The 24239-nt window shown below is 56.1% G+C and overlaps 1 protein-coding gene across 7 annotated transcripts in view; it reads right to left on the bottom strand.

The window, feature by feature from the left end:
- Positions 1-24239, bottom strand: part of TSNARE1 (t-SNARE domain containing 1) — an 80167-nt gene that overhangs the window by 13546 nt on the left and 42382 nt on the right. For 4 of the 7 annotated variants that reach the window (XM_040261670.1, XM_040261673.1, XM_040261674.1 and 1 more), the window contains one exon: positions 22560-23679. The exons of 2 other annotated variants lie outside the window; for them this stretch is intronic. In XM_040261670.1, coding sequence (XP_040117604.1) covers positions 23099-23679 — 581 coding nt within the window. In that variant the 3' untranslated portion in view covers positions 22560-23098. Of the gene's footprint in view, positions 1-22559; positions 23680-24239 lie in introns of those variants that run through there. One more of the 7 variants, XM_040261671.1, reaches the window with a different exon arrangement.

The following is a 24239-nucleotide window of genomic DNA, read 5'->3' as shown; positions in this document are numbered from 1 at the left end:
GTGGGGGTCAAAGGCCAGTGGGGCTGCAGGTCCCTTAAGGCCATCACGTCCTACCGAGGAGGGGGTGGCCTCAACAACAATGCTCACAGGGCTACAGACGCCTCCAGAGGTGGAGAGCTCTGCGCTGGGCACGTCCGGGCAGCCAGGACCAGAGGTCACCATCTGGAGCAAGGGTGGTGGGCTGCCCAGAGCCCCCACCCTTCATCTGGGGCCTGTTCCCATGAGGCAGTCGCGAGGCCCCTGGGGAACAGGCTCCAGACAGAGGCTCCCAAGACACAGAGCAGCCCCTCCCTGGTGGCTGCTGCCTCAGTCCCCTCGAGAGGTGCTGGGTGCTACACACTGACAACGACCCTCAGGACAGCCCTGCAAGAGGCCCAAGCACACCCATTTCAGAGGTGCAAGCACTGAGGCTTGGGAAGAGCAGCTCACCCACGTCCCTCTGTAGTGGTTGGGGACAGAGCTGCCCAGGGACCACACAGGAGGGAAGGAGCAGGAGAGCATGCTGTGGGGACGGGATAAGTGAGGCCGGTAGGGGGACCCCCACCCTGCCTCCCTGCCTGCCCCTGCCTGGCTCCCTACACCCCCGCTGTCCCCGGCTGTCAGCGTCAGCTGATTAATCACTCTTAAACGGCAGCCCCACGCTGAAGGAGTCTGATGGGGGCTGGCAGCGGGGAGCCAATTAACCTGAATTATGTTCTTGATTGGGGCCCAATTAGCGTTGGCCGCGTGGGGTCAGAAGCAGTCCTGGTGCAGTAATTGTTGAATTAATTCCCTGGCTGGAGAAGGCTGCATCTCCCCGCCCTGGCCTGGGACACCAGCTGGCTTCCTGCAGCTTCAGTGAAGCTGCACCTTCCACCCCACCCCACCTCCTTGCCGCCCGCCCCTGCCCTGGCCTGGCCCAGCCCACTCCCCTGTAGGAGGGGGTGGCCACAGGATGGTCTGGGAAGGGGGCTTGCTCAGAGAGACACCCACCTCCAGCATCACCACCTCCAGGATGCCCGCCCAGGTGCTCCCTGGCTGCACCAGGAGCTGTCTCTCAGGTCCCCGGCCCTGCTTCCCTCTGCTCCAAACTTGCCTCCTCCCGGCTGTTGAAGGTGACCACGACCCTAGGATGGTTGCTGCCCCCAGGCTGGCAGGACTCAGCAAAAGCAGGATGAGCAGAGGAGACCAGTCACCCCAGCCTCGGGGTCCAGGGACGGGCTCTGCGGACATGCCCTCCGGCCGCCTCAGGCTTGCGTCCATGGTGAGGGAAGGTGGACACTGGCCGGTCAGTCCAACGGGCTCACAGAGCTGCCGCCCTCTGCCTGCCCTTACCCATGAGAACGAAGATCCAGAGTGTGCAATTCGGGAGAGACAGCGAGGGTGAGGCGGCGAGGCTGGGGTTTGTTGTCGGGGGCCGGCCGGCCTGAGCAGGGCGACGGGAGGACCCCTGGGGCTGCGGAGGGGTGTGGCCACGGTGAGAAGCAAGGCCCCCGCTGCCACGGCCCCGGACAAGCAGGGGCCCCGAGGAGGAGAGGGCACTGACTTGGAGTCCCGAGGCCCCCAGGCCCCACCCCCACCCCCAGGGACCAGGCTGCTGTCTGGAGGAGTCCTCTGAGTGCCTGGGCTTTGGGGCTCCAGGCCCAGTGAAGGGCGCAGCAGCAGAGGATCAGAGGAGGGCTCAGGGTGGAGCCCCAGCTTCCCAGGGAGGCCACGACCCCTGTAAAGCTCACGGCAGCTCACACCTGTCGAAGCCCCTTCCCGCCAGCATGTGTGCGCCCCTTCTGGACCAGCAGGGCTCATTTCTCTGTCCCCTCAGCCCCCAGTTCAAGGGCAGCCTCTGTCCCAGGTGTCCCAGGCCAGCGGGGCCCACGCACAGCAGGGACTCACTGAAGCCCAAGCCTCTTCCAGAGCCCACGTGTGCTGAGACTGCAGCCTGGCCCTCTGGGTCCTTCTGGGCTCACCGTCCCCTGATGAGTGGGCCAGAAGGGCTTGGAGCCCTGGACTCCCCCACCTCTAGCAGCCAGGGGCTCTGCAGGGGAGGAGGGAGCAGGGAGGAAGGAGAGAGGGGCAGGTAAGGAGGGGCCAGGGCACTTGGGCATCAGATGCCAGCTTGGGACTCAGTGGGACCAACATGCACTCTGCCCCCACCCCCGACACTGGCTGCAGGGAACGTGGGGGCTCTCCTCGAGGTCCTGGGGAGCACGAAGCCCCCATCGCGAAGGGTGACGGTGCACCAGTGAGAGGGATGGTGGAAGTTACCGACCTTAAACAAATGGTGGGCCCGTAGTCTCTGTGTCCTCGGTCTCCAGCCCTCACCCCCGAGCCCTCCCGGCTGACCCATGGCCCCACGTCCCCTCCTCAGAAGCCATCAGGCCCTCAGAAGCCATCAGGCTCCCACTCTGCCTCAGAAGGCGCTTCTCATGCAAATGTATTCAGAATACATGACATTTCAGAAACATCTATTTGTATATATTTAGACTCCATTTCAAACGAATTATTCAAAATCGGAACCATTTGGATGGATGGGTGTGGAACGGATTGTTTCTTAAGTGTGAGCATCAAAAACACCATGTTTTCTAAGTGGATTACAGACGTTGTAATTATTGAAACATTTGGCTGGGGGGAAATTCCAGAACTGTGACTTTTGACTTGGGGACTCTGTGTCTCAGGACGGGGGCTCAGGGGCACCCTGGGATGGAACCCGAGGGCAGCTGAGAGCTCCTGGCTTGTCCACTGCTCTGGCAGAGGCTGAGGTCCCCACTCCAGGCAAGGTCCTGCACAGGACATGGGCCTGTCCGCTAGGGCCTGAACTGTCCACGTGCACTCTCTGGCTGACTCACGTCCTGACCTGAAGCCTGGGTCCAGTACCTCTGGGGATGGAGCCCCATGCCATGTCTGCACACATACCCCCATCAGAACTGGTGAGCTGGGCTCCCTCCCCCAGCAGCACCGGGGAAGGAGCAGTCATTGAGCCCCATCCAAGGCGGGGCTGGTCTCCCAGGAACTCTCTGCTTCAGAGAGCGACCCCGTAGAACTGGGCAGGAGAATCAAGTAAGCGGGTCTGAGATGTCCAGCAGCCGGCTCGGTCCCCACCTCCTGCAGGGAGGGAGGCCAGACCTCACCAACGTGGTTACGAATGATACAGTAGGGCCGTGGCAGCGGGCAAGTAGGATTCAATGCCCTCCGGATGAGAAAGCCCCAACTCCAACTCAGCCAAGCCACGGACTCAGCATCAAACAGCATCAAACAAGGAAGGCAGCAGTGTCAGGAAACAGATTAGACAACCGAAGACTGTAAAAACCGAGGGCAACGCACAGGTAAACGTCTAAAGAATGAAGGATATGGTCATTGAGAGGCAACCAGGGACTACTGAGAATGAACAGAAGATGTGGAAAAGAAACGAACTTCTAGAAAGAAACACAGTTTTTGAAGTGAAAGACTTAGCTGACAAGTTCAGCAGAAGACATGACCCAGCCTAAACCAGGGAGACGTATCTGAGTGAACCAGCCGTCCCCAGAGGCAAGCGGACTGGAAAGCAGGAAGGAGATGGTCCAAGTTACAGAGACGGCAGGAGGCCTCTAACACAGGCCCCACTGATGACAGGCCTGCGGGGAGCGTGGGGACAGGCCTACATAAGGGGTGACGGCCGCGGTCTTCCAGGACGGGTCCACACAGGCGTCCACTGACCCCACAGCCATAAACCAGAAGGGGAAAAGGTCCATATCTGGACATACCTTGGGAAAACCATAGAACTCTAAATACAAAGGCAAGCTCTTCAACTGGCCAGAGCGGCGTAAGGGAACAGAGTCTCAAAAATAATAATAAGAAGAAGGCAGGAGAACAGTCAGGAAATGCCTCGGTAGCCAAATGGAGCCAGCCAGCACTGGACGGAACTCTTGACAGAGCAACACCCCGTGTGAAGACACGGCCAACGTGGCAATAAAACAAACAGAAACTGTCCACGTGGAACTTCCCCGGGGTCCAGTGGTTAAGACTCTGCGCTTCCAATGCAGGGGACACCGCTTTGATCTCTGGTCTGGGAACTAAGATCCCATATGCCTTGTAGCTAAAAAAAAAAGAAAAGAAACTGTCTACATGATCACCAAGACTGGTCCCAAAAAGTGACTTCAGGAAGGAGAAAGAGCCCAGGAGATCTGAGATAAAAAGAACTGCTGGTGCCCCAGTACATGACACAATGGATCCTCATTCACACCAGCTGCAAAAATCACAGCATCCCACCGGGGAGCCTGTAAAAAAAAAAGAACTGAGGATGGCAGGGGTCCAAGGCAGGGGCCTGAGCTCACACATCCAGAGGCTCTGTGTGTCCACAGGAAGGGGCAGCAGTCATGTCTGCCTTTAGACTTTGCAGCCAGATCTCAAGGGAAACAATTGAAAGAAGGAAATAAACGGCAAGAAAAAAAAAGGAACTAATTTCTAAACACTCCATGGATTAAAGAGATGCGACTAAACCCACCAAACGGAACTGGCTTAGAATCCTGGATGTTAAGGTCACTACTGAAATCATTGCTGACACCTGAATGGAGTCAATGATTCGACAGTAACATCTGATGAGTGTTGATTTACTGGTTTGATGGCTATGCAGAAGCACGTCCTGGCCTTCAATAATTCCACGTTGAGGTATTATGGAGCAACATTGTGGTGTGATTCTCAGGACAAAGAAGTGCCAAAGACCGGGGAGCATGGCTTAGAGAGATGCAGGAACGCTGAGTCCTAGCTCTACAACATTCATGTACATTTGAAATCTTTATCAAAATAAAAAGTTTACAACTTAGAACTAAAAAAGCAGTTTTCAAAAATAAAGATAAGTGGAAACCAAAAAGTAAGATGAGAGAAACGAGAGCTAATACATCAGCCAGGGCTGAAGCTCAGTCAGGACAAGAGCCAGACCGTCACTATGGATTTTCAAATCCAGCTCAATGTAATTTACGAGTGACATATCAAAGGCATACAAGAATAGGAAAATATATTGTGAAAGCATTAATCAAAAGAAAGCAGAAATAGACCCATTGAGAGCAGACAAAATGGGTTTTAAGATAAAAGGCATCATGTGGGATAGGGAAGGTCACTTCGTAATGCTGAGTTTTGATTTATCAAGATGATACACCCACCCTAAACTCGTATGCAACCTAGAAAAAAAGAGCCATAGAATATATAAAGCAAACATTTATAGAGCTACAGGGAGAAATTTCCAAATCTAGCAATGTGGTATAAGATTTCAACAGATTTCTCTCAATTTATGATGTCAGGCAGACCACAAAAGGGAAAGATACAAAATATCTGAATTACCTAGCTTGGTTTATTGGACACTAATAGAACTTTCCATGTCTGTGTATTTAAAGAATGCACATTCTTCTCTCATACACATGGAATATTTGCAGAATTGGAAAGCTCTAAGCCATAAAGAAAGTCTTAACAAATTTCACATAAAAGAAATTCTCTAAACAAAATGCGACTATTAGAAGATAACAGAAAAGAGCAAATTTAAAATCCCCATGCATTTAGAAATCCTACCATTCATTTCTAAATAACTCATGGGTCAGAGAAAAAAATCATAATAGATAAACTATTTTAAATTGAACATTAATGGATATATATCACTAGGTGGAGCCACAGTAAATATGGCCCTTTAAGGGGGGTTTGTAGACTCAAAATGCTGATGTCAGAAATCAAGAGAAGGGCTGCAACTGCACGGGCTGAGCACCAGGCTGTAGACACGAGAAGGAAGGACAGCCACACAATGCGGAGAAAGAGGACCAGGAGAGGAGGCCACGCGAGACGGAGCAGCAGGGTCAAGGGCGCCAGTGAAAAGGACTGGTGCCCGGAAAGAGTGATCAGCGCACAAAGGAACGGACCGATGAGGTAGGAGTGAGAGGCACAGATTGCGGATGGACCGGGCACTGTGCAGCAGTCAACAAGGTTATTAGCACCTGGAGCCTCCACGCCGAAAAATCAAGACAAGCGGAGACTCTTAAAACAGGTGGCTTACCAGAAGAGTCGAGAATAAGAAAGAACCTGCATGGTCTGAGAGCACTCCAAGAACTCAGAGAACAGAGGAGACAGGGAGAGAACACCCCCCTGAACTTCATATAAAGCAGACACAGACATGCCACTAACATGGGACACGACCATCACAAGCAGGGGCGTGCAGAGGCCCACACAGGAGCAATGGTCCCCAGCAGACCAGCAGCGAGAGAGAGCCCACACCACCATCAGCTGCTGTTATCACTCACTCTGGTGAGGACGCAAGAAGAGCGACACGCACCAAGTCAACAGATTAAAAGAAAAACAAATAATCGTCTTAACAGATAAATATATACACGATGTAATTGGACACCCAACCCTTACTTTTCCTAAAAAAGCTCTTGTCGAGCCCTTAGCAAATATCCTTCATCTGACAAAGAGTACAATAAATCTAAAATTAACATTCTTCACAGGCTAAGGTTGGAAGCATTCCTTTTTAAAATTAGGAACCAAACAAGGAAGCCCATTTTCCCTCCTTCTAAGTCAGGACTCACCAGGGCTCCCTGCCTACACAGCGATCAGGAAAGAGAAATTAAAAGGCATCGGGATGGAAGAAATAAAGCTGTTATTATCGATAATAACAGGATTATCTTCAAAGGAAACCTAACAGAATCCTTAGGCAAAGTATGAGAAATAATTAGACATTAACATCTGGCTGAACATAGACTCAATTCACAAAAATCACACACATTTCTATATACCAGCAACTTGCTGGTACATGTACCATTTGAAGCAAACAAACAAATATGTTTAGGTATATACCTTTTAAAAGATATGAGATATATATATATATATATATATATATGGAGACAGTCATTGTTTAAATGTATTTTAAAATACTTTAAAAGACATAAATAGATACACTGTGGGCTTCCCTGGTGGCTCAGAGGGTAAAGCATCTGCCTGCAATGTGGAAGACCTGGTTTTGATCCCTGGGTCAGGAAGATCCCCTGGAGAAGGAGATGGCAACCCACTCCAGTATTCCTGCCTGGAGAATCCCATGGACGGAGGAGCCTGGTGGGCTACAGTCCACGGGGCAGCAAAGAGTCGGACACGACTGAGCAACTTCACCTTTTTTAGATACACTGTATTCACAGATAGAAGTCCTCAAACCATGAGGATATCAGTTCTTAACAACTGGAGCCACAGGTGCAAGGCAATTCCAATAAAAATTGCTGACTTGGTTGTTTATAGAAACTGACGAGGAGATTCCAAAACATACACAGGAGTGCAAAGGGCCAGGGAGACCGAGAACAGTGCTAGAAATAATAAGGGTAGGGCCACCTGCCAGAGAATGTCGCTCAGCACAAAAGCAGAGATATGAGCACAGGGAGGCCGTGATGCGAGAAGAGGCTCGGCAGGACCAGAAGGGACCACGTGGAGCCGGCATGGGACTGGGAGCAGGGGCGGAGCCTACGCCGGACTGGGAGCAGGGCCGAGACACGAGGAGGGGTGTTCAGACATGGTGAAGGCAACTGAACCCCGGAGCTGGAACGTAAGAGGCAGTTGGAGGTCTGCAGAAAAAACACAAAGAAGAACACCTCCCAGACGCAGGGTGTGGGGGACCCAGGAGTGGGCACAGACCCCCGGAGTCCTCAGGAGACTCGGCGAGGCGGGGAGAGTGGTGATGTTGGTGGCGGGGCCAGGCGCACAGAGCAGTGTCGCCCAGGTTAGAACGCACACACGTGTGTGTACATTCTGCAAATCACTGAAGAGCAAAAACAAACACTCCAAGTGTTTAAATGGGCAAAAGGCATGAACAGACTTCACAGCAAAGGAAACACAAATATAAACATACAAAGATTCCAACTGCGTCAGTAATCAAGAAAATGCAAACGAGGACCACAATTACACACTATCTCACTCCCACCAGGCTGGCCGAGATTAGAGAAGCTGACGCTACCCAACAGTGCGGGCAGAGCCCACACGTCGCAGGGGGAATGTGGTGGCCAACACCCATCTGGCCAAGTTGAGCCGTCCACGTGCCTGTGACCCAGCGGCCCTGCTCCTCCGCCGGCACCCAGAAAAAGCCTTCCCCACCAAGTGCACACTCGAGGGGAGCAGTCACGCAGACTGTGACAACATTCACACTGTGTCACGTGGGACCGGTGAGATGTGTGGACCAGAGCCGTGCACAAGCACATGGTGGGTCCTGGAAATGAGGCTGGATCAAAAAGGCAGCCAGTCCTGGGGAAGGAAGGAGAGTCTGGCTTGATTTTTATGGAGATAAAAAGCAAGCACAACTGAGCAATCCACACGGAGCAGTTCGGGGGCAGCGGGTGAGCTGGAGGGGTCCCCAGGTGCCCCTGGGTGCAGGGGCCATCCCAGTGGCCTGCTGAGGGGGCTGGTGGAAACCCACTGTATCCTCACACTTTATATCATTAAGTATGTGAAGTGTACAACCTTGTGCGAGTATCAAACACTGAATTAGAAACACTATCAATTAAATTATCAAACACTGTATTAGAAAAAGGCCATAACGATGACAGTATGGGGACTGGTGAGGGCTGTGCAGCCAGGCAGCTGCAGCCATCACAGCAGTCAGGCCCTCCCCGAGGTGAGCTGAGACCTGCTGGGGCCAGGGGAGGGCTTTGGGAGCTGAAGATATAGGGATGCAGGGGCCCCCTGGATGTGCCCCAAACCCTGGGGACCAGGGCCCAGACCAGACAACATCCTCCCTTGGGGGTGGACCCAGCCGCAAGGGAGAGCAGGTCCAGGGATGAGAAGGGAGAAGGTCCAGGGGTGAGAAGCGAGAGCAGGTCCAGGGGTGAGAAGGGAGAGCAGGTCCGGGGATGAGAAGGGAGAGCAGGTCCAAGGGTGAGAAGGGAGAGCAGGTCCAGGGGGTGAGAAGGGAGAAGGTCCAGGGGTGAGAAGCGAGAGCAGGTCCAAGGGTGAGAAGGGAGAGCAGGTCCGGGGATGAGAAGGGAGAGCAGGTCCAAGGGTGAGAAGGGAGAGCAGGTCCAAGGGTGAGAAGGGAGAGCAGGTCCAGGGGGTGAGAAGGGAGAGCAGGTCCAGGGGGTGAGAAGGGAGAGCAGGTCCAGGGGGTGAGAAGGGAGAAGGTCCAGGGGTGAGAAGGGAGAGCAGGTCCAGGGGTGAGAAGGGAGAAGGTTCAAACCCGGTGGCGGTTGGGGGGGTGGTCACTGAGGTTTGTGTGTGGTGACAAGTCCCCAAGTCCAGGGAACGGAGGAGCAGGGTGGTCAGTCCCCAGACCCCCAGGGAGCGCAGGCCTGGCCCAAGGCCACAAGAGGAGGGGACAATGGAAGGTGGGGTGGAGGAGGCTTGCTGAGGGTAGGGGTGCAATTCTGAGCAGGGGGAGGTTTGGACCATTGCTCAAAAATGCACAGCCGTTCTCTTGGGCCTCTCCCTCCCTCCCTGAAGCACCACCCACTGCAGCCCCACCAGCCCCGCTCTGGCCTGTGAAGGGCCCAGTGGGTGCAGCATGCCAAAGGGCCACTTGCTGCTCCCAAGCAGACCCTCAAAGCTTCCGTTCAATTCTTCCACTGCTCTCATCTGCTGTGAGCCAGGAAAGAGGAGGCCGCCCACTGGTCTGGGTTCCAGAGTCAAACGCAGGAGCAAAGGCACCTCCATCCTGCTATGGGTTTACAACACAAGCAAGGACCAAACCTAGCCTTGGGCTCATTTGTTACTGCGGCCAAACAGCCTGCACTGACTGATACAGGGAGGAACGGGATGAGCCCTCTTTAACAGAGGGATTGGAAATCCTGCTGCTAGCCAGCCATGTGACCCTTGGTGACCCTTGAGGCCTCTCCAACCTCTCACCCCCTTCTCCAAAGTGGACAGCACAGCACAGCTGGCACTGAGGCTGGCAGCTCGGTGAGGAGTGTGCTGGTCTGTAACTTGGGCAGGCCCTGAGTTGACCAACCCCACCCGGGACCCTCAGGCTCACAGCCACGCACTCCTCTCTGGTTTTCACATCTCTTCTGCCAGCGGCGAGAGCGTTCTGAGGAAGATGCAAACCCGGGGAACAGGAGAGCTCTGCACAGCTGACACCGTGCCAGAGCGAGGCTCCCTCCCCAGGGCAAGAGCAAGCTGAAATCCCCCAGGTGCCGATGCTTCCGGTGTGGGGGCACCAAGGTGGAGCCCCAGACCCCTTTCCCAGCAGACAGCAGTGCAGGCTGGACCAGTGGAGAGGGAAGCAGCCGTCAACGCCACTGGCTGTCCGTGTGGCAGAAGCCTTGCTCGCGGTGACAGCATCGGGACGGCTTAACAATCCAGGATCAGAGCCTTCCCCTCGCTTGGGTTTCCTCTTCTGAGGCTTTTCGTCAACCCTGTTGACAGCATTACTAATGAGCTGTCATCAGATGTTCCGGAAGCCGCGGGGAAGGACGGGGATGGGGGGGGAGGGAAGGGGGGGAGGGAGGTGGGGAACACGGAGTCGGTGCGCCCAGGACCTGATGTGTGAGGTTGGGTGGGCCACGGGGCACCTGTGGTGCAGGCAGGGGTTAGCCTAACTGCCTCCCCAGCTGCTTCGATGTGCGCAAAGCTCCAATCCTGGAGCCTCAGGGAGGCACACCGGGGAAACAGGCGGAGCCTCTTAAGGGGAGGGACAGTGCTAGTGACCGTCCTTTCCCTCCCAGGGCCCCGCAGCCTGACAAATGTGAGACACTGCCCCCTGGCCTGAGGTCTGAGCCTGTAGAGGACAGTTCTAAAGGGTGATCCAGCATCCGGCCACCCTGCCTCTGTCCATGGTGCTGACGCTCTCGCCTGGCACTGCTGTAGCCCATTCACAGGCTGGGGACACCAAGACCCAGGCACACACAGAGGGCCAGGGATGAGGTCAGACCCATCAGACTTCTCACCCACCCTCACCTCAGTCAGACCCCTGTTCTGCAGATTCTGACCCCAGACCTCCAGGACTCATCCGACAGTGCCCACTTGGGGCTTCTCAGGGCTCACGGTTCCCACCAGCTGGGACCGAGGAGAAGCCAACCCCGCAAAAGCCACAGTCGAGGAGAGGTGGGCCTCACTGTTTGGGAAGAACAGGAGGCTGGGGGCAGAGCGTGGGGACCATGGACAGAGGCAGGGTGGCCGGATGCTGGATCACCCTTTAGAACTGTCCTCTACAAGCTCAGACCTCAGGCCAGGGGGCAGTGTCTCACATTTGTCCTGCTCACACCCCTCCCCGCCCCATGCGTCCAGGACAGCCGGCCAGCAGCTTCTGCCAATCAGGACACCTACCCACCCTGGGCAGGCTGCCTGGCGCCCCTGCCTGCTGAAAGCATTGGTTAGGCTGGAGCACTCCCACCCTGGAGTCCGTGATTCGCCAGAAGGACCACGTCCTCAGTCCCAGCAGCCACACTCCACACCCATCCTTCCATCTGCAGAGCATGCGCTCGGAGGGAGAGCTTGTTTGATGTCTGGGCGGTTTGTTTGGTTTAATTTTGTTGTTCCCCATCTCTGCTGTCAAGAGGTAAACAGACGCTGCTTGTCCTCCAAGGAGGGCCAGATTAATAATGCATTGGCAGCAGGTGGAGGAGTACGGCCAGGACTCAGGCACCAGGGTTTCCATCCGGGCTGAGCCCGCGACTGGCTGAGTGACCCAGGCCAAGGCTCTGAGCCTCTCTGGGCCTCTTCTCTCCGCACGGATAGTCTGAGGCTGGGGTCCTGCCCTCCACCCCAACAAAGGTGCTGGTGGAGACAGTGCTCACTGCAAGAAGGCCTGCCTGTGCTGGGTTCCTGATGGGCATTACTGGCAGTTTTCCTGGGCAAGGGGATTCCTCCAGACAAGAACGGCTCAGAGATTGTATGAGGCCCCATCAAAGTCACACAGCAAGTAATTAACGCAGCCAGAACTCAGGCTGGGCCAGTTCTAAGCTCCATTCCTTCCCTGGGAGGAGCTGGTCAGGACCAGACAGCCCTGCAGGTACCCCTGTCACTTACTGTCATCTCTGCCACCATCACACCCACATCAGGCCCAGGGCGGCCTCAGCATCGCATCCCCATTCAGGGATCTTCCTTGCACTGGGTGTCCCCCAACCATTCCCCACACCCCAGCTGTCTCTTCTGTACAGTGGGCACATTGCCTCCTGCCTGCCCCTCAGATGGCAGACGTGAGGATCGGCTGAACGAGGGGGTGACGCACAGAGCTGGGACACAAGCCCACTCCACCCTGCCCTGCGCCTCCCACCCTGGAGGACAGCGTCTGAGCCCTCACACAGACAAGGAGCCCAGGCCAGGCCAGTCCCTCTCAGGGGCAGGTGGCATTCTGGGGAGACTGGATGGGCAGGTGATGCTGACTCAGGAAAGACAGACTCCATGGCAGGACGGGCTTCAGAGGTGGATGACAGGAGTGCCCACCTGGCCACTGCTGGCTGTGACTTCACGCATGTGACGCTGCAGGAATGGCAGCAGGGGCACTAACTGCAGGGCCGGGGACAGGCCAGGGACGAGGCAGGTAGGAAGTCTCAGGCCACCCACCATGGCTGCCCACCCGTCCCTCATCCCTGTGGCCCCCACACCCCTTCAGACCTGAGGCTGGCCTGGGATGGGGCTGCAGTAAGAGCTGAGCCTGTTCCAGGGATAGCAATCAATTCCACGCAGATACTCCCGGCTTCTCACTGCGGGGGCTACAGTTCTGCCTCCCTCTCCCCTTCTTTCCCAGAAGAAAGCACAGAAGAGCTGAGGGCCGGTCCCATGGGCCTGGAAGCACTGAGGTTTTCAATGAAACAATCTATATCTGTTTGCGGAAGGCAGGGCCCAGCCAGCTGGATTCCTCTGGGATCCAAGCCTTGGGGCTGTGGCCGACCTCCAGGCAGCCCATGTGTTCTGAGGCCTGGCTGGGAGGCCTCCCCCTTGCCCCAGCCTTGCCCCTCCCTCCACTGAGGAGCTGCTCCCCCCAACCAAGCCCACCACCCTCTCCAGACCACCTCCAGCAGCTCAAGGTGATGGACAGGACAATATTCCCTGGGCTGCCAGAGCACTCTGAAGCCCTGTCTGTGCATGGTGGGTGGGGTGAGGGCTGTCCCCTGGACCCTTGCACCCATCTCTCTGTGGCCATTCCCCCCCAGTTCCTCCCACTGCCAGGTCCTTCCAGCACGACCCTTGCCTGGTTTGGTCAGAAATCCCGAGATGCACGGGCAAGCCTGGGCATGAGAGACCTGGATTCGAATTCTGGCCCCGCCTTGTTGCCAGCTGCACGATTTGGGGCAAATGCTGGCTCTTCCTGAGTTTCAGCCCCACATCAGAAAGCGGGCAACAGTGGCTATTTGTCAGGAGAGCAGAATGGGGACCGGCCACGCTCTGGGCTCCACATGCTGCCCCATCCCGACCACCCTCACTGCACAGTGGGGAGCGCAGCAGCTCCTCCGGCAGGTCCCGGACACTCACGCTGCACTTGGCCCGTGCTGTCGGCCAGGAGGGTAGAGGCGCACACGTGCCCGCCCGGGGAGCTGGAGGCCTGGGGAGGCAGGTCCCGGAGGCAGGATGAGGACAGCAGGGTGGGGGCGCCACAGTGCAGAGGAAGGAGCGGGGCCTGGGGCTGCTGTCTGCACCGAGCACGGGGTATGTCCTGTGGTGGGAGCGGGGGGGGGGGTGCCAGGAGCACGTGCCGTCCTCCCTGTGCTCCCCACCCCCACCTGCGCCACCCTCCTGGCACAGCAGGGCCTCTGGAAAGGAAGGTCCCCAGGCCAATGTCACAGCTGTCCTAAGTCACGCACACTGGCAGCCCCGAAGGGCAACAACAGTGGAGGCATTGTGGAGAGCAGAGCTCCTAGGGACAGAGGCCTCTGGGGGTTGGAGGGTAAGGACACAAGTTAGGATGTCAGCCCCACCTCGGGGAGGCCTCCACAGACGATCCAAGCATCTCACAGACGGAGATCACTTTCTTCTCCCTTCTCTCAGGTTCGGTCCCAGACCTGTTGTGGAGGACTTGCTCTTATCCCCAAATCGCCACCATAGCCTGATCCCCATCTCCATCATCACCACCATCACCATCTTCACTACTATTACATCACCAACATCACCACCACCATCACCATCACCATCTTCACCACTATCACACCACCACCACCACCACCAACTTCACCACCATCACCACCATCACCATCTTCACCACCATCACCATCTTCACCACTATCACATCACCACCACCACCACCAACTTCACCATCACCACCACCACCATCACCGTTTTCACCATCACTATCACCCCACCATCACCATGGTCTTTATCTTTACCATTATCATCACCATCACCACCATTATCATCACCATCACCACCGTCATCACCCTCACCATTCCCACCGTGTCAGTCAGCTCAGGTGCCTGTAACAAAATACTATAGACCACACCACCATCACAACCACCACCACCATCACAACCACCACCACCATCACCACCATCACCACCATCAGAACAAGTCACTGTGTTAAGCGCTCCCCAGGCAACCAGCATGACCAGTTTTGGGGTTTTACAGCAAAGGAAAACAAAGAGCAGAGAGATTCAGCGATGTGCTCCAAGTCATACACGGGCAGTCACTGCAGAGCTGGGACTAGAACCCAGTCTGTCGGACTCCAGGGACCGTCCTCACATGTTACAGAAGCAGCAGTGTCCCCTACTCGGCCTGGCTTCTGAAGAAGGGGGTTCTTGCTATAGATGCGGTCAGGATGCTGGGCTGATCTGGTTCTCCAGACCCCCGTTTCCCTGGGCCTCTCCCGGGTATTGGAAGGGAGGCAGGATCATTTGCATTCAATTTGCATACAGCTGCTGAAAATGAGCCCAAATTCCCTACCACTTCAAAACTGCATTGTTTCTGCCTTGAAAGGGACCTTCCCACGCACACAGCCATCCCCGTCACCCCGCCGAGGGGCGGTGTCCCCTCGTCACCTCTCTGGTGGAGTCAGTTCCCCACTCCCAGCCCAGCCGCCGCCCAGGGATGACCGCAGCCTTAGCCTTCTTCCTCCTTCCTCTCCAGGGGCCATGGGTCCCCATGGCCCTCCCTGCAGCAGAGCTGGCAGGGGCAGGGCAGGAAGGTCCTACAGGGGAGACGCTGGGGCCACTGGCATGAGCTGGAGTCCTCTGTGAGCCTGGCACCCCAGAGACCCAGGGTCAGTCAACACCAGGACTGGGCTGGACGCCAGGCGCTGCCTCCGGGGGCCTCCTACCCCCTGCAAACCATTGTCTTTATGCGGAACCCCTGGCCCCCTCATCTGCCCACCCTGCCCTCTGATGCTCAGCTTGGGATTGTCAGCCCCGGAAACTCTGTTAGAAGGGCCGCCTGGAGGCTGGGGGTCAGGGGCACTGTGGACAGGGCCTGGACTCTCTGCAGACCCTGAGAGGGCCTGTCTGACCAGGGGCTGGGAACTGTGAGGTGCAGGCCGGCACCCCGCCTCCTCCCGGGGCGGGGTGGGCAGTGCAGAGGCTGGAGGCCTGGCCTCGGGCATGCAGCCCTTCCTCTGCCTGGAGTCCAGCTTTTTTCTGCCTCCTGCAGATCAGCTGCCTCCTGGAGAAGCCCTTCTGCACACCTGGGGCCCCATCCAGGAAGGGGACCACGCCCATCTCCGGGCTCCCAACTCTGCCCGGGAGGCAAGCAAAGGGCACACACCTCTGCACACCAGTGCACAGGCACATACAACACACACATAAACACACATAAACTTCATGCACAGCACAACACGCCTGAGCACACACACACACAACGGGCACCGCCTGAGGGTCTGCCCACCCCTGTGCCCCTCCCGGGCTGTGAGCAGTGCTGGCTGTGTGTCTCGGAGTTTTGGATGAGCCTTCACCGTCTGGCCTCATGGGGTCCATCTGAGCAGGGGTTGAGACTCTTCTCATCTTGGGGGCTCAGAGGTACCCCTCAGAGTTAGAGGGAAGCAGGGGGCAGGCACTTCTAGCTTCAGACAGTCCCACCACCCCTCAGGGGCTTCCCAGGTGGCTCAGTGGTAAAGAATCCCCCTGCCAATGCAGGAGACAAAAGAGACACAGGCTCAAACCCTGCATCAGGAAGACCCCCTGGAGAAGGAAAACGGCAGCCCACTCCAGGATTCCTGCCTGGGGAATCCCATGGACAGAGGAGCCTGACAGGCTACAGTGCAGAGAGTCAGACATGACTGAGTGACCGAGCACGCACGTGCCGCCCCGAGACACTTCCTTCCCCCTTGGGAGGCCGTGGGGATTCATCCTCCATCCAGGTCTGGCCCACGGGGCTGGCATCAGTCATCTCTGTAGCAGGTCCTCTCGGGCCTTAAGGACATCCCTGACCCTGGTCTACAAACCAGGGGCGTGTGCCAGGCTGGCCGCCAGCGCCCAGCTGGACTCCCACACTCAAAGGGAGCTCTACTCGTGAGATTAGTGCAGCGGGAAGAACTCGGGAGGGGGCCCCAAATCAGGGCTGACCTGAGCAGACTTCTTCCCGGTCAAGAAAGGGTGAGGGGGCCTCGCTAGGAGGGGCCCACAGGAGCTCACGGCTGCAGTCACTCACCTTGAGCTCCAGGAAATGAGCCCCTTCCTGCTGCCTGTGGGCTCCAAGTACCTACCCCCCACAGGTCTGGTCCCCACACCTGCCGGAGAGCTGGGGGGCGGGCTCGGTGGGGGGCAGGGGGCAGGGACGGCCCAGAGTCCACAGGCTTGAACGAAGACCCACCCAACCTGAAGCTGCTCCGAGTTGCCAAGGACACGGGGGCAGGTGTGGCAGAGCAGGGTGCAGGGCTCCCGTTTCTCTGTACTGTGCCCATAAGCTCTGCCCATCCACCCAGGCACAGCGAGCCCAGTAACGAGCAGACTGGTTTAAATGTTTGCTGGGGTTCTGTTTCTGCTGGCAATCACTTTTGAGAGGGACTGGAGGAGCAAACAGAGCAGGGTGGGAAAGGGCCCGGCCTGGGGCCCAGCCCGAGGCTCAGGTGAGGGCCACTCTCCCGCCCCCCGGCCCCGTGGCGCCACCAGCTGTCCCTCCCCAAGCCTGGAACCCAGCCACATTTACACTTCTCAGCAGATGGCAGGGAGAACCTATAACAATGCGATCATGAGAATGAGATTCTCCGATGTTCTCGGTACCCAGGGGCTCCGGCCTCGGCAAATCCAATCATTGCTTATTTACCCAGCTCACCTCCAAATTAAAAGGCGGCTTCCCTCCCCCAGGGTGGGCTCCCAGCCCAGCCAGGGCAGCAGGGCTCACACCCACCACCCGGGAGAGGCCTTGTGGCTCTCGGGTCACTGGGGACAGGACAGAGGGCTCCTGCTGGGGAGTCCCTCCTCGTCCTCCTGCTGGGGAGTCCCTCCTTGTCCTCCCTGGAGGCTCCAGGCCTGGGCCAGGCTGCCCGGAGGGCCCTTCACGAGTCCTGCCCTTTGCTGGACTTGGATGAGTTCAGGTGCCCTCACTCCTCAAGCCTGCACCAGACATCGGGCCTGGCCCACTGGAGACCTTCCTTCTTTCTGCATCTCTAATCTCCCCTGATCATAACCACCCTCCCCTGTTTTGCCTCCAGGTACCTCTGATGCCCCAGCCTCGTCCACATCTAGGCAGTCAGGAGGTGGAGGAGCCACGCGGTGTGTGCTGACCAAGCACGGGCTCGTGCTGAGCACTGTCCTGGGGGCCGGGGCACCCAGAGCCCAGCCTCGTGGAGGTCACCTGCCCAGGAGGACAAGGATTCCCAGGGGATGCGGGCAGGTGTGTGGCTGGGAAGGTGAGAGGGATCACGGATGCCTCTCTGAGGAGCATGTCTGAGTGAAGACCTACAGGGAACAGGCAGTGAGGACCTGGAAAGCATACAGGACAGGAGGAATGGAAAAGGCCAACCTCAGCTGAGCACCCAGGAGCCAGGACGGGCATCCCTGCTGTCTGCTGCCACCCATGGGCAGAGGACAAGGGGGCTGTTCTCAGCTCAGCATCGTCCATCATCCGCCTTCCAGAAGCAGCACCCTGGGTGGGGGTGGGAGGCATTATTTTCCCCAAAGCCAGTGGTTTTCCAGGTTTCCTGCTAAACCGCCAAAAGGCAGGCCACAGGGCTCAGCACAGTCAGCCCATGCTGTGCCCTGATGGTCTGTGTCCACGAGACAGACGGGCCCATAATGTCCCTCTCCTGAATGTATGTCATCTCTGATTTGACCTGTTGTTACATATTTAGGAACTTCCCTTTTTCCTGTGGTCCAGGAATGTTTGTACAAGACTGGATCTCTGCTCTGAAAGCTGGGTAGAACATACATTAAAGGCCAATCTCCACAGGAGAGAGGGGTCTTCCTGACCCATTCCATTTCTTTAATGGTTACAAGGACCACCAATCTTTTTATCCTTTAGTTGGTGTCGACAAATTGCCCGTTTCCAAACTTGCTGGCCTAGGCCCGCTCACAGAATTCTCTCATTACTTTGGAATGTCTGTTCCTTCAATGTGCAACCAACCTTACCAGTGGTTTGTCCATCTTCATGGTATTTTCAAACAGCCAGCTCTCGTTTTCATTCAGTTGCTCTGTCGTGTCCAACTCTTTGGGACTACATGGATTGCAGCACACCAGGCTTCCCTGTCCTTCACTACCTCCTGGAGTTTGCTCAAATTCATGCCCATTGAGTCAGTGATACCATCCAACTGTCTCATCCTCTGTCACCCCCTTCTCCTCTTGCTCTCAATTTTTCCCAGCATCAGGGTCTTTTCCACTGAGTCAGCTCTTCACATCAGGTGGCCAAAGTATTGGAGCGTCAGTAATAAATTCTGCTTTGTCTCTATAATCTTCTTCTTTCTAATTTCTCAGGGTCTATTCTGCAGTCATTTTACTCTTATTTAATGTCTTTTTAATATCTTAATTCATTAATTTCCAGCCTTTCTCCTTTTGTTGTATAAGCATTTAAGGCTATTAATTTCCTTTGAAGTACCCCCACAGATTTTGATATGCAGAATTTTCATTATTATTCAATTATGTATTTTTACATATCCATTAATGATTTATTCTTCTTCGACCTCCCAGTTATTTAGAACTGTTTAAAATATTTCCCAACATATAAGGAAATTTTTATTTTTGTGCTGATGCTATCTAATGAGAGGATTTTCCTAATTGCATTTTTGAATAATTGCAGTGTTTCACCCATTTACGGATTCTTTGAAGTTTGTTGACACTTGGTCTTCAACCTAAGTCAGGATCAAAATCCAGGCGTCCTGGAGAAGACTGGGTGTTATCTGCTGAGTGTTATTTGAGGGTCTGGTGAGTCAACTGCTGGTCATCAGTGAAGCCTGCACCATCTTCACCAATTCCTGGTCTCTGTGCCCATGCTGACACCTTCCACTCTCAGGATGGATTCCCTCTGCAGGCAGGCAGTTCCGGCTTTACCCATCTATTTGGAGCTCGTTTTAAGTGTACAGAGATGAAGGATTTTTCTAAAGAGCTGAACCGGCCATGCTATCGTATTTAATATATTGATATTTACTTATATGAGTGATATTGATAGGGCTAGCCCCTAACGCTCTTCCCAACTCTGACCGCCGTGTCTTTCTTTACACTTTCTCACCTTCTTGTCCTTACGTTTTACTGGATTAGTTTTAAATGGCAAAGAGAAACGTTTTTTCCTACAATCTGTTGAGTCTCGACGTTTTATGGGCTCTTTTAGTCCATCCACATTAACCCGTTTACTGGACGTGATACCAAAGGTTTGCCGCAGGTTTTCTATTTATCCTATTGTCTTCTTCTACATTAATTTCTCTTTCCCCCCTTTTTTTATTCAGTAATGAGTTTTGTCTGCTTAGTTGCATTTTTATTCCTTTTTTCCTAACTACATATCTTCTTTGGTGAAGGATATGCTCAAATTTTTTGCCCAAATTTTCTAATTCAAGTGTTTGTTTTCTTGTTGCTAGATTTAGAGAGCTCTTAACATATTCAGGATACAAGTCCTATGTCAGATGTGTGATATCCAAACATTTTCTCCCAGTAAGTAGCTTGCCTTTTTGTCCTATTAACAAGGTCATTTGCAGAGTGTAAGGTTTTAATTTCAGTGAAGGAATCCTTGAGTTTTTAACCACGTGTAGCTACTAAAAGGCACCAAGATTAATAATGTAATCACTCTTTGCAAACAATACAGTCATTGTCGCACCGCTGTTCTCTCTTTTCGTTTCGAAACACTGACCCACGCAAACGAGATGGTGCAATCAAAGCCCACTGCTTAATATGAAACGGTTTCACTACCAGTCCTTTATCGACCAGCTTCCGGCTCACCGCCCGTGTCACAGACCTTCCTCCTGGGGCCATGCTGGAGTCCACCCTTCAGAGGCTCTACTTGTCAAAGTCTCTTGGCAACAAACCCTCACGCTTTCAGTACTCTTTGCCCTGAGAGGTGGCTTTGCCCGGGGCCTGATTCCAGGTGACAGTCCTTCTCCGGGCCTGGTCTCCCCACAGCCTCCACTGCTGAGCCTGTGGCTAGCTTGAGGAGAGTGGGCGCTGTCGCTCTGTCCCCCTTCCTGAGCCAGCCTCCCTCCCGCTCAGGGGCCGAGGTATCCCACCACATGGAGCCATTCGGTGCTGTGCGTGCCCCCCATCCATCTGCAAGATTGCAGGTCAGGGGGTCACGCACCACCTTTCCTCATTCGATTTTCTTCTCCTGGGACCATGCCCAGACCCAGGATGGATTTCTGGTCCTCTGCACCCTTTCATCTCTCTGTCACCCTTCCCACTTTCTGAGGTCCCCTGTCATGTTGCTATTTTTCCAACTAAGCCTCAAACGTCATCTGTGACCAAGGATGCCGCTAGGCTCCCCACTGAGTTCTTTGTTCTTAAAAGCTGTCACTGGCCCTTTCCAGACACGCTGGGTCATTTCTGATCATGTTACTACTACTCATCTTTGTGACTTCACCTCACTTCGCTCAGTCGTGTCTGACTCTTTGCAATCCCATGGACTATAGTCTACTAGGCTTCTCCGTCCATGGGATTTTCCAGGCAAGAGTACTGGAGTGGATTGCCATTTTCTTCTCCAGGGGGTCTTCCTGGCCCAGGGATCGAACCCAGGTCTCCTGCATTGCAGGCAGATGCTTTACCCTCTGAGCCACCAGGGAAGCCCAAAAATATTCCTTAGAAACTATCTTACGTTAGGTATCTGCTTGATTCCTTGGGGGTCTGCACAGGCCAGTTGCAGCTGCCTGCCGAATCAAAAAACACAGACTCGGCAGCTCTAACAGAAATGCAACCCCCGCCCACTCCTGTCCTGGAGGCGGGAGGTCAGAGACGAGGGTGGGCAGGCCTTTCCCCTGCGTGTGGCTGGCTGCCTCCTCCCGGGTCCTCACTCGGCCATCCCCCAACACACGTCTCTGTCCTCATTTCTTCTTCACGCTGAGATGGAAGTCACCCCAGGGATCCCACTTCACCTCGATCCCCTCTAAAAGCCTCAACTTCTAACAGTCACCTGCTCAGGTCCCGGGGTGCAGACCTCCACACCTGAACTCTGCACCTGGCGGGCCTGAACCTGTTATTCTGCGATGCTGGCCCTCCTGCCCTCTGCAGACTACGTGACAGCTGCCCGTGGGCTCATGTGATGCTTCTTCCTCCCTCTGAGGGACCCCCAAAGGCCTGCGGGCCCTCCCTCAGAGAGACCCATCTGCCGGGACCCTGGATCTCAGGGCCGGCCTCTGAGATGCCTCCGGCTCAGTGCTGGGGTGACTGGGGAGGTGAGGGGGTTGCAGAGAGGGGACAAGCCCGGCTAGTTCGCTTCTCCCTGCAAACCAGCAAAGCCTTTACAACCACAGCTTTTTCCACATTAATCTGTTTCCCACATGGGCTCCTAGTAAAAGTAAAGTCTCTTGGTAGTGTCCGACTCTTTGTGACCCCATGGACTACAGCCTACCAGTCTCCTCCGTCCATGGGATTTTCCAGGCTAGAGCACTGGAGTGGGTTGCCATTTCCTTCTCCAGGGGATCTTCCCGACCCAGGGATTGAACCCAAGTCTCCTGCATGGCTGGCAGACTCTTTACAGTCTGAACCACCCCTAACCTGCAGTTTATCCACCAAGAGCAGACCTGAGATAAACCCAACCTTTGCAGGGCAGCAGGAAAGGCCACCATGGAGAACACCTGGTGTCGTCTGACCACAGGGACGAGGAGGTTGGAAGGACGCTGGCCACGCTGCAGAGGGCTGGATGGGCCACTAAGCAACCTGGGCGCTTTTGTGGACAAGAGTTACTGACTCGCCGCTGGCTCCGCGGGGAACAGTGAAACCAGGCAACATCCCTCCCTCTGTGTAGGTCCCACCCTGTGCTCAGCTCCTTCCAAGCCGGGCTGCCCCAGGAGCCCGGGGGTCAGCTCACTGTCCGGTTCCTGCCAGGACTTCAGCTTCCTACTTCCGGAAAACGCTGTCGTCACAAGGGGAAGCCGGAGGGGAGCCCGGCCTCAGGGCCACAAGAGCCCAGACCGTCATTGGAGCCGCGGGGCCGGCCGTGAGCCTACCTCCTGGGGCTGCCCCGAGGGGCCGTCTCGCCCTGGGGTCACAGGCGAGGCGGATCGAAAGCCCAGGGAGGGCTGAGGGCTGCCTGCAGGCAAGCGCAGGGCACAGACCACCACCAGGACAGACCGGCTGCCTCTCATTTTCTGTCAGCATCACCCTCATCACTGTCTCTGCTTTTTTTTTTTTCAATATTGTTATTTTATATTTATATAAGAAAAATATTTTTTCCAAAAAAAGTCAGTAGGTATAAAATGGCACCCTACCCCAACCAGTACCAAGGAACATTTGTGCACATATTATCTCACATCATAGACGTAAACAATGACCACAGGCCCTCAGGCGTGGGTCCCTTGGGGCAAAACCAAACAGACGCAGGTGCCCGGCCCCCACCCCAGTCTGTACACCTGCAGAGCAGTGGGGCTCCCAGGAGTCACTCCAGGGCACACGCTGGGATCTTCCGGGTGCCCGGCGGAGGCACACTTCCAGGGTCTACGCACCAGGCAGTGGTCTGGGGGCGCTGTACCCGCGTGCATGCGCCGGATGGGAGGGTGGGGCTCTGCTGTCCCCCACGTCGTCCCTGAGCAGACCTTTTTCCTGCACTCCCTGGGGTTGCTGGGCCCACGGGCAATGGCAGGACGGAAGGGGCACACTGGCGATGTCCTGTGTCCTCTCCAGCTCCGTCAAGGGCCCGTGGGGCTCAGATCCTAGGTTTCCTCCTCCACCTTCAGGATCATCCCTGAGAAGGCCTCTGGGCCAGTGCGGCTGCCCTGGGAGGCTCTGGCCGGCCTGCAAACGGTCCCGCCCTCCGGGGAGCCGCCCGGGCTGGCAGGCGAGGCACCCCGGGCCGGGAGGGCCTCCACCAGCCTCCCCAGGGTCTGGGTGAGCGCCTCGACGCCATCGGCAAGCCGCTGGCTCTGCTCTGCCAGCCGCTCCAGCAGCAGGTTCTGCTGGGCCATCAGCGTGCTCTGCTGCTGGGACCAGGCGCTGAGCAGGGCGCCCTGCCGCCGCTGCACGTCCAGCAGCCGCCGCTCCAGCTCCGAGGCCTCAGCCCCCGCAGCCTTCCCGGAGGGCTGGGATCCTGCCGAGGTGGGCGGCGAGGGCCGGGTTGGCCCAGGAAGTGCGGCTGCCGGAGGCACTGAGCCCGGGGAGGCAGGCGGAGAGGGTGAGGAGGCAGCCACGGGGAAGGCTCCTCGAGGGTCCAGGGGGTCGGCTTCGGGCGGGCTCGGCCCATCCAGTGTCTGCAGGGGGAGCCACGGGCAGCCGGGGACCTCGTCCTCCTTGTCAGCTAGCAGGGGGAGACAGGAAACGTGAGCCTTCGCCGGCCGGGACCCGGGCAGTGCTCTGCACACACAGTGATCTCGGCCTCTCTTGAGGCCCCGTTGCGGTTGGCAGCAGCGCCCTCACAGGACGCCGAGGCTCAGAAGGCGAAGGACATCCTCCAGGGATGCGGAGACAAAACTCCAACCCTGCGGCTCCAAGGCCAAGGTGCCACCGCCAGGTTGCCATCTGTCTGTCTGTCTGCTCACCCAAGCTGGTCATCATCTACTCACTGTCCTGTCTGTCCATCTGTCTTCCTACACATATCCACCCACACATCCACCCCTTCATCTGTCTGCCCATCTGTTTGCTGGTTGAGCATCCATCCGTCCCTCCATCAGCCCACCTCCTTCCTTCCGTCCACCCCTCCATCCGTGTGCATCTTCCCATCCATCCACTTTTCATCTCTCACCTGTCCATCTGTAAGCCAGCCCACGCACCCAGCCATCATTCACCCACGTCTCTGTCTGTCCAGCCGCACGCTTGTGCTGACGCCCTCCCAGCCCTTCAGTCCATCCGTCCATGTCC

The sequence above is a fragment of the Oryx dammah genome, unplaced genomic scaffold, assembly GCF_014754425.2.
Source record: "Oryx dammah isolate SB20612 unplaced genomic scaffold, SCBI_Odam_1.1 HiC_scaffold_19, whole genome shotgun sequence".
Taxonomy (NCBI): domain Eukaryota; kingdom Metazoa; phylum Chordata; class Mammalia; order Artiodactyla; family Bovidae; genus Oryx; species Oryx dammah.
This window is presented reverse-complemented; position numbering and strand designations above follow the sequence as displayed.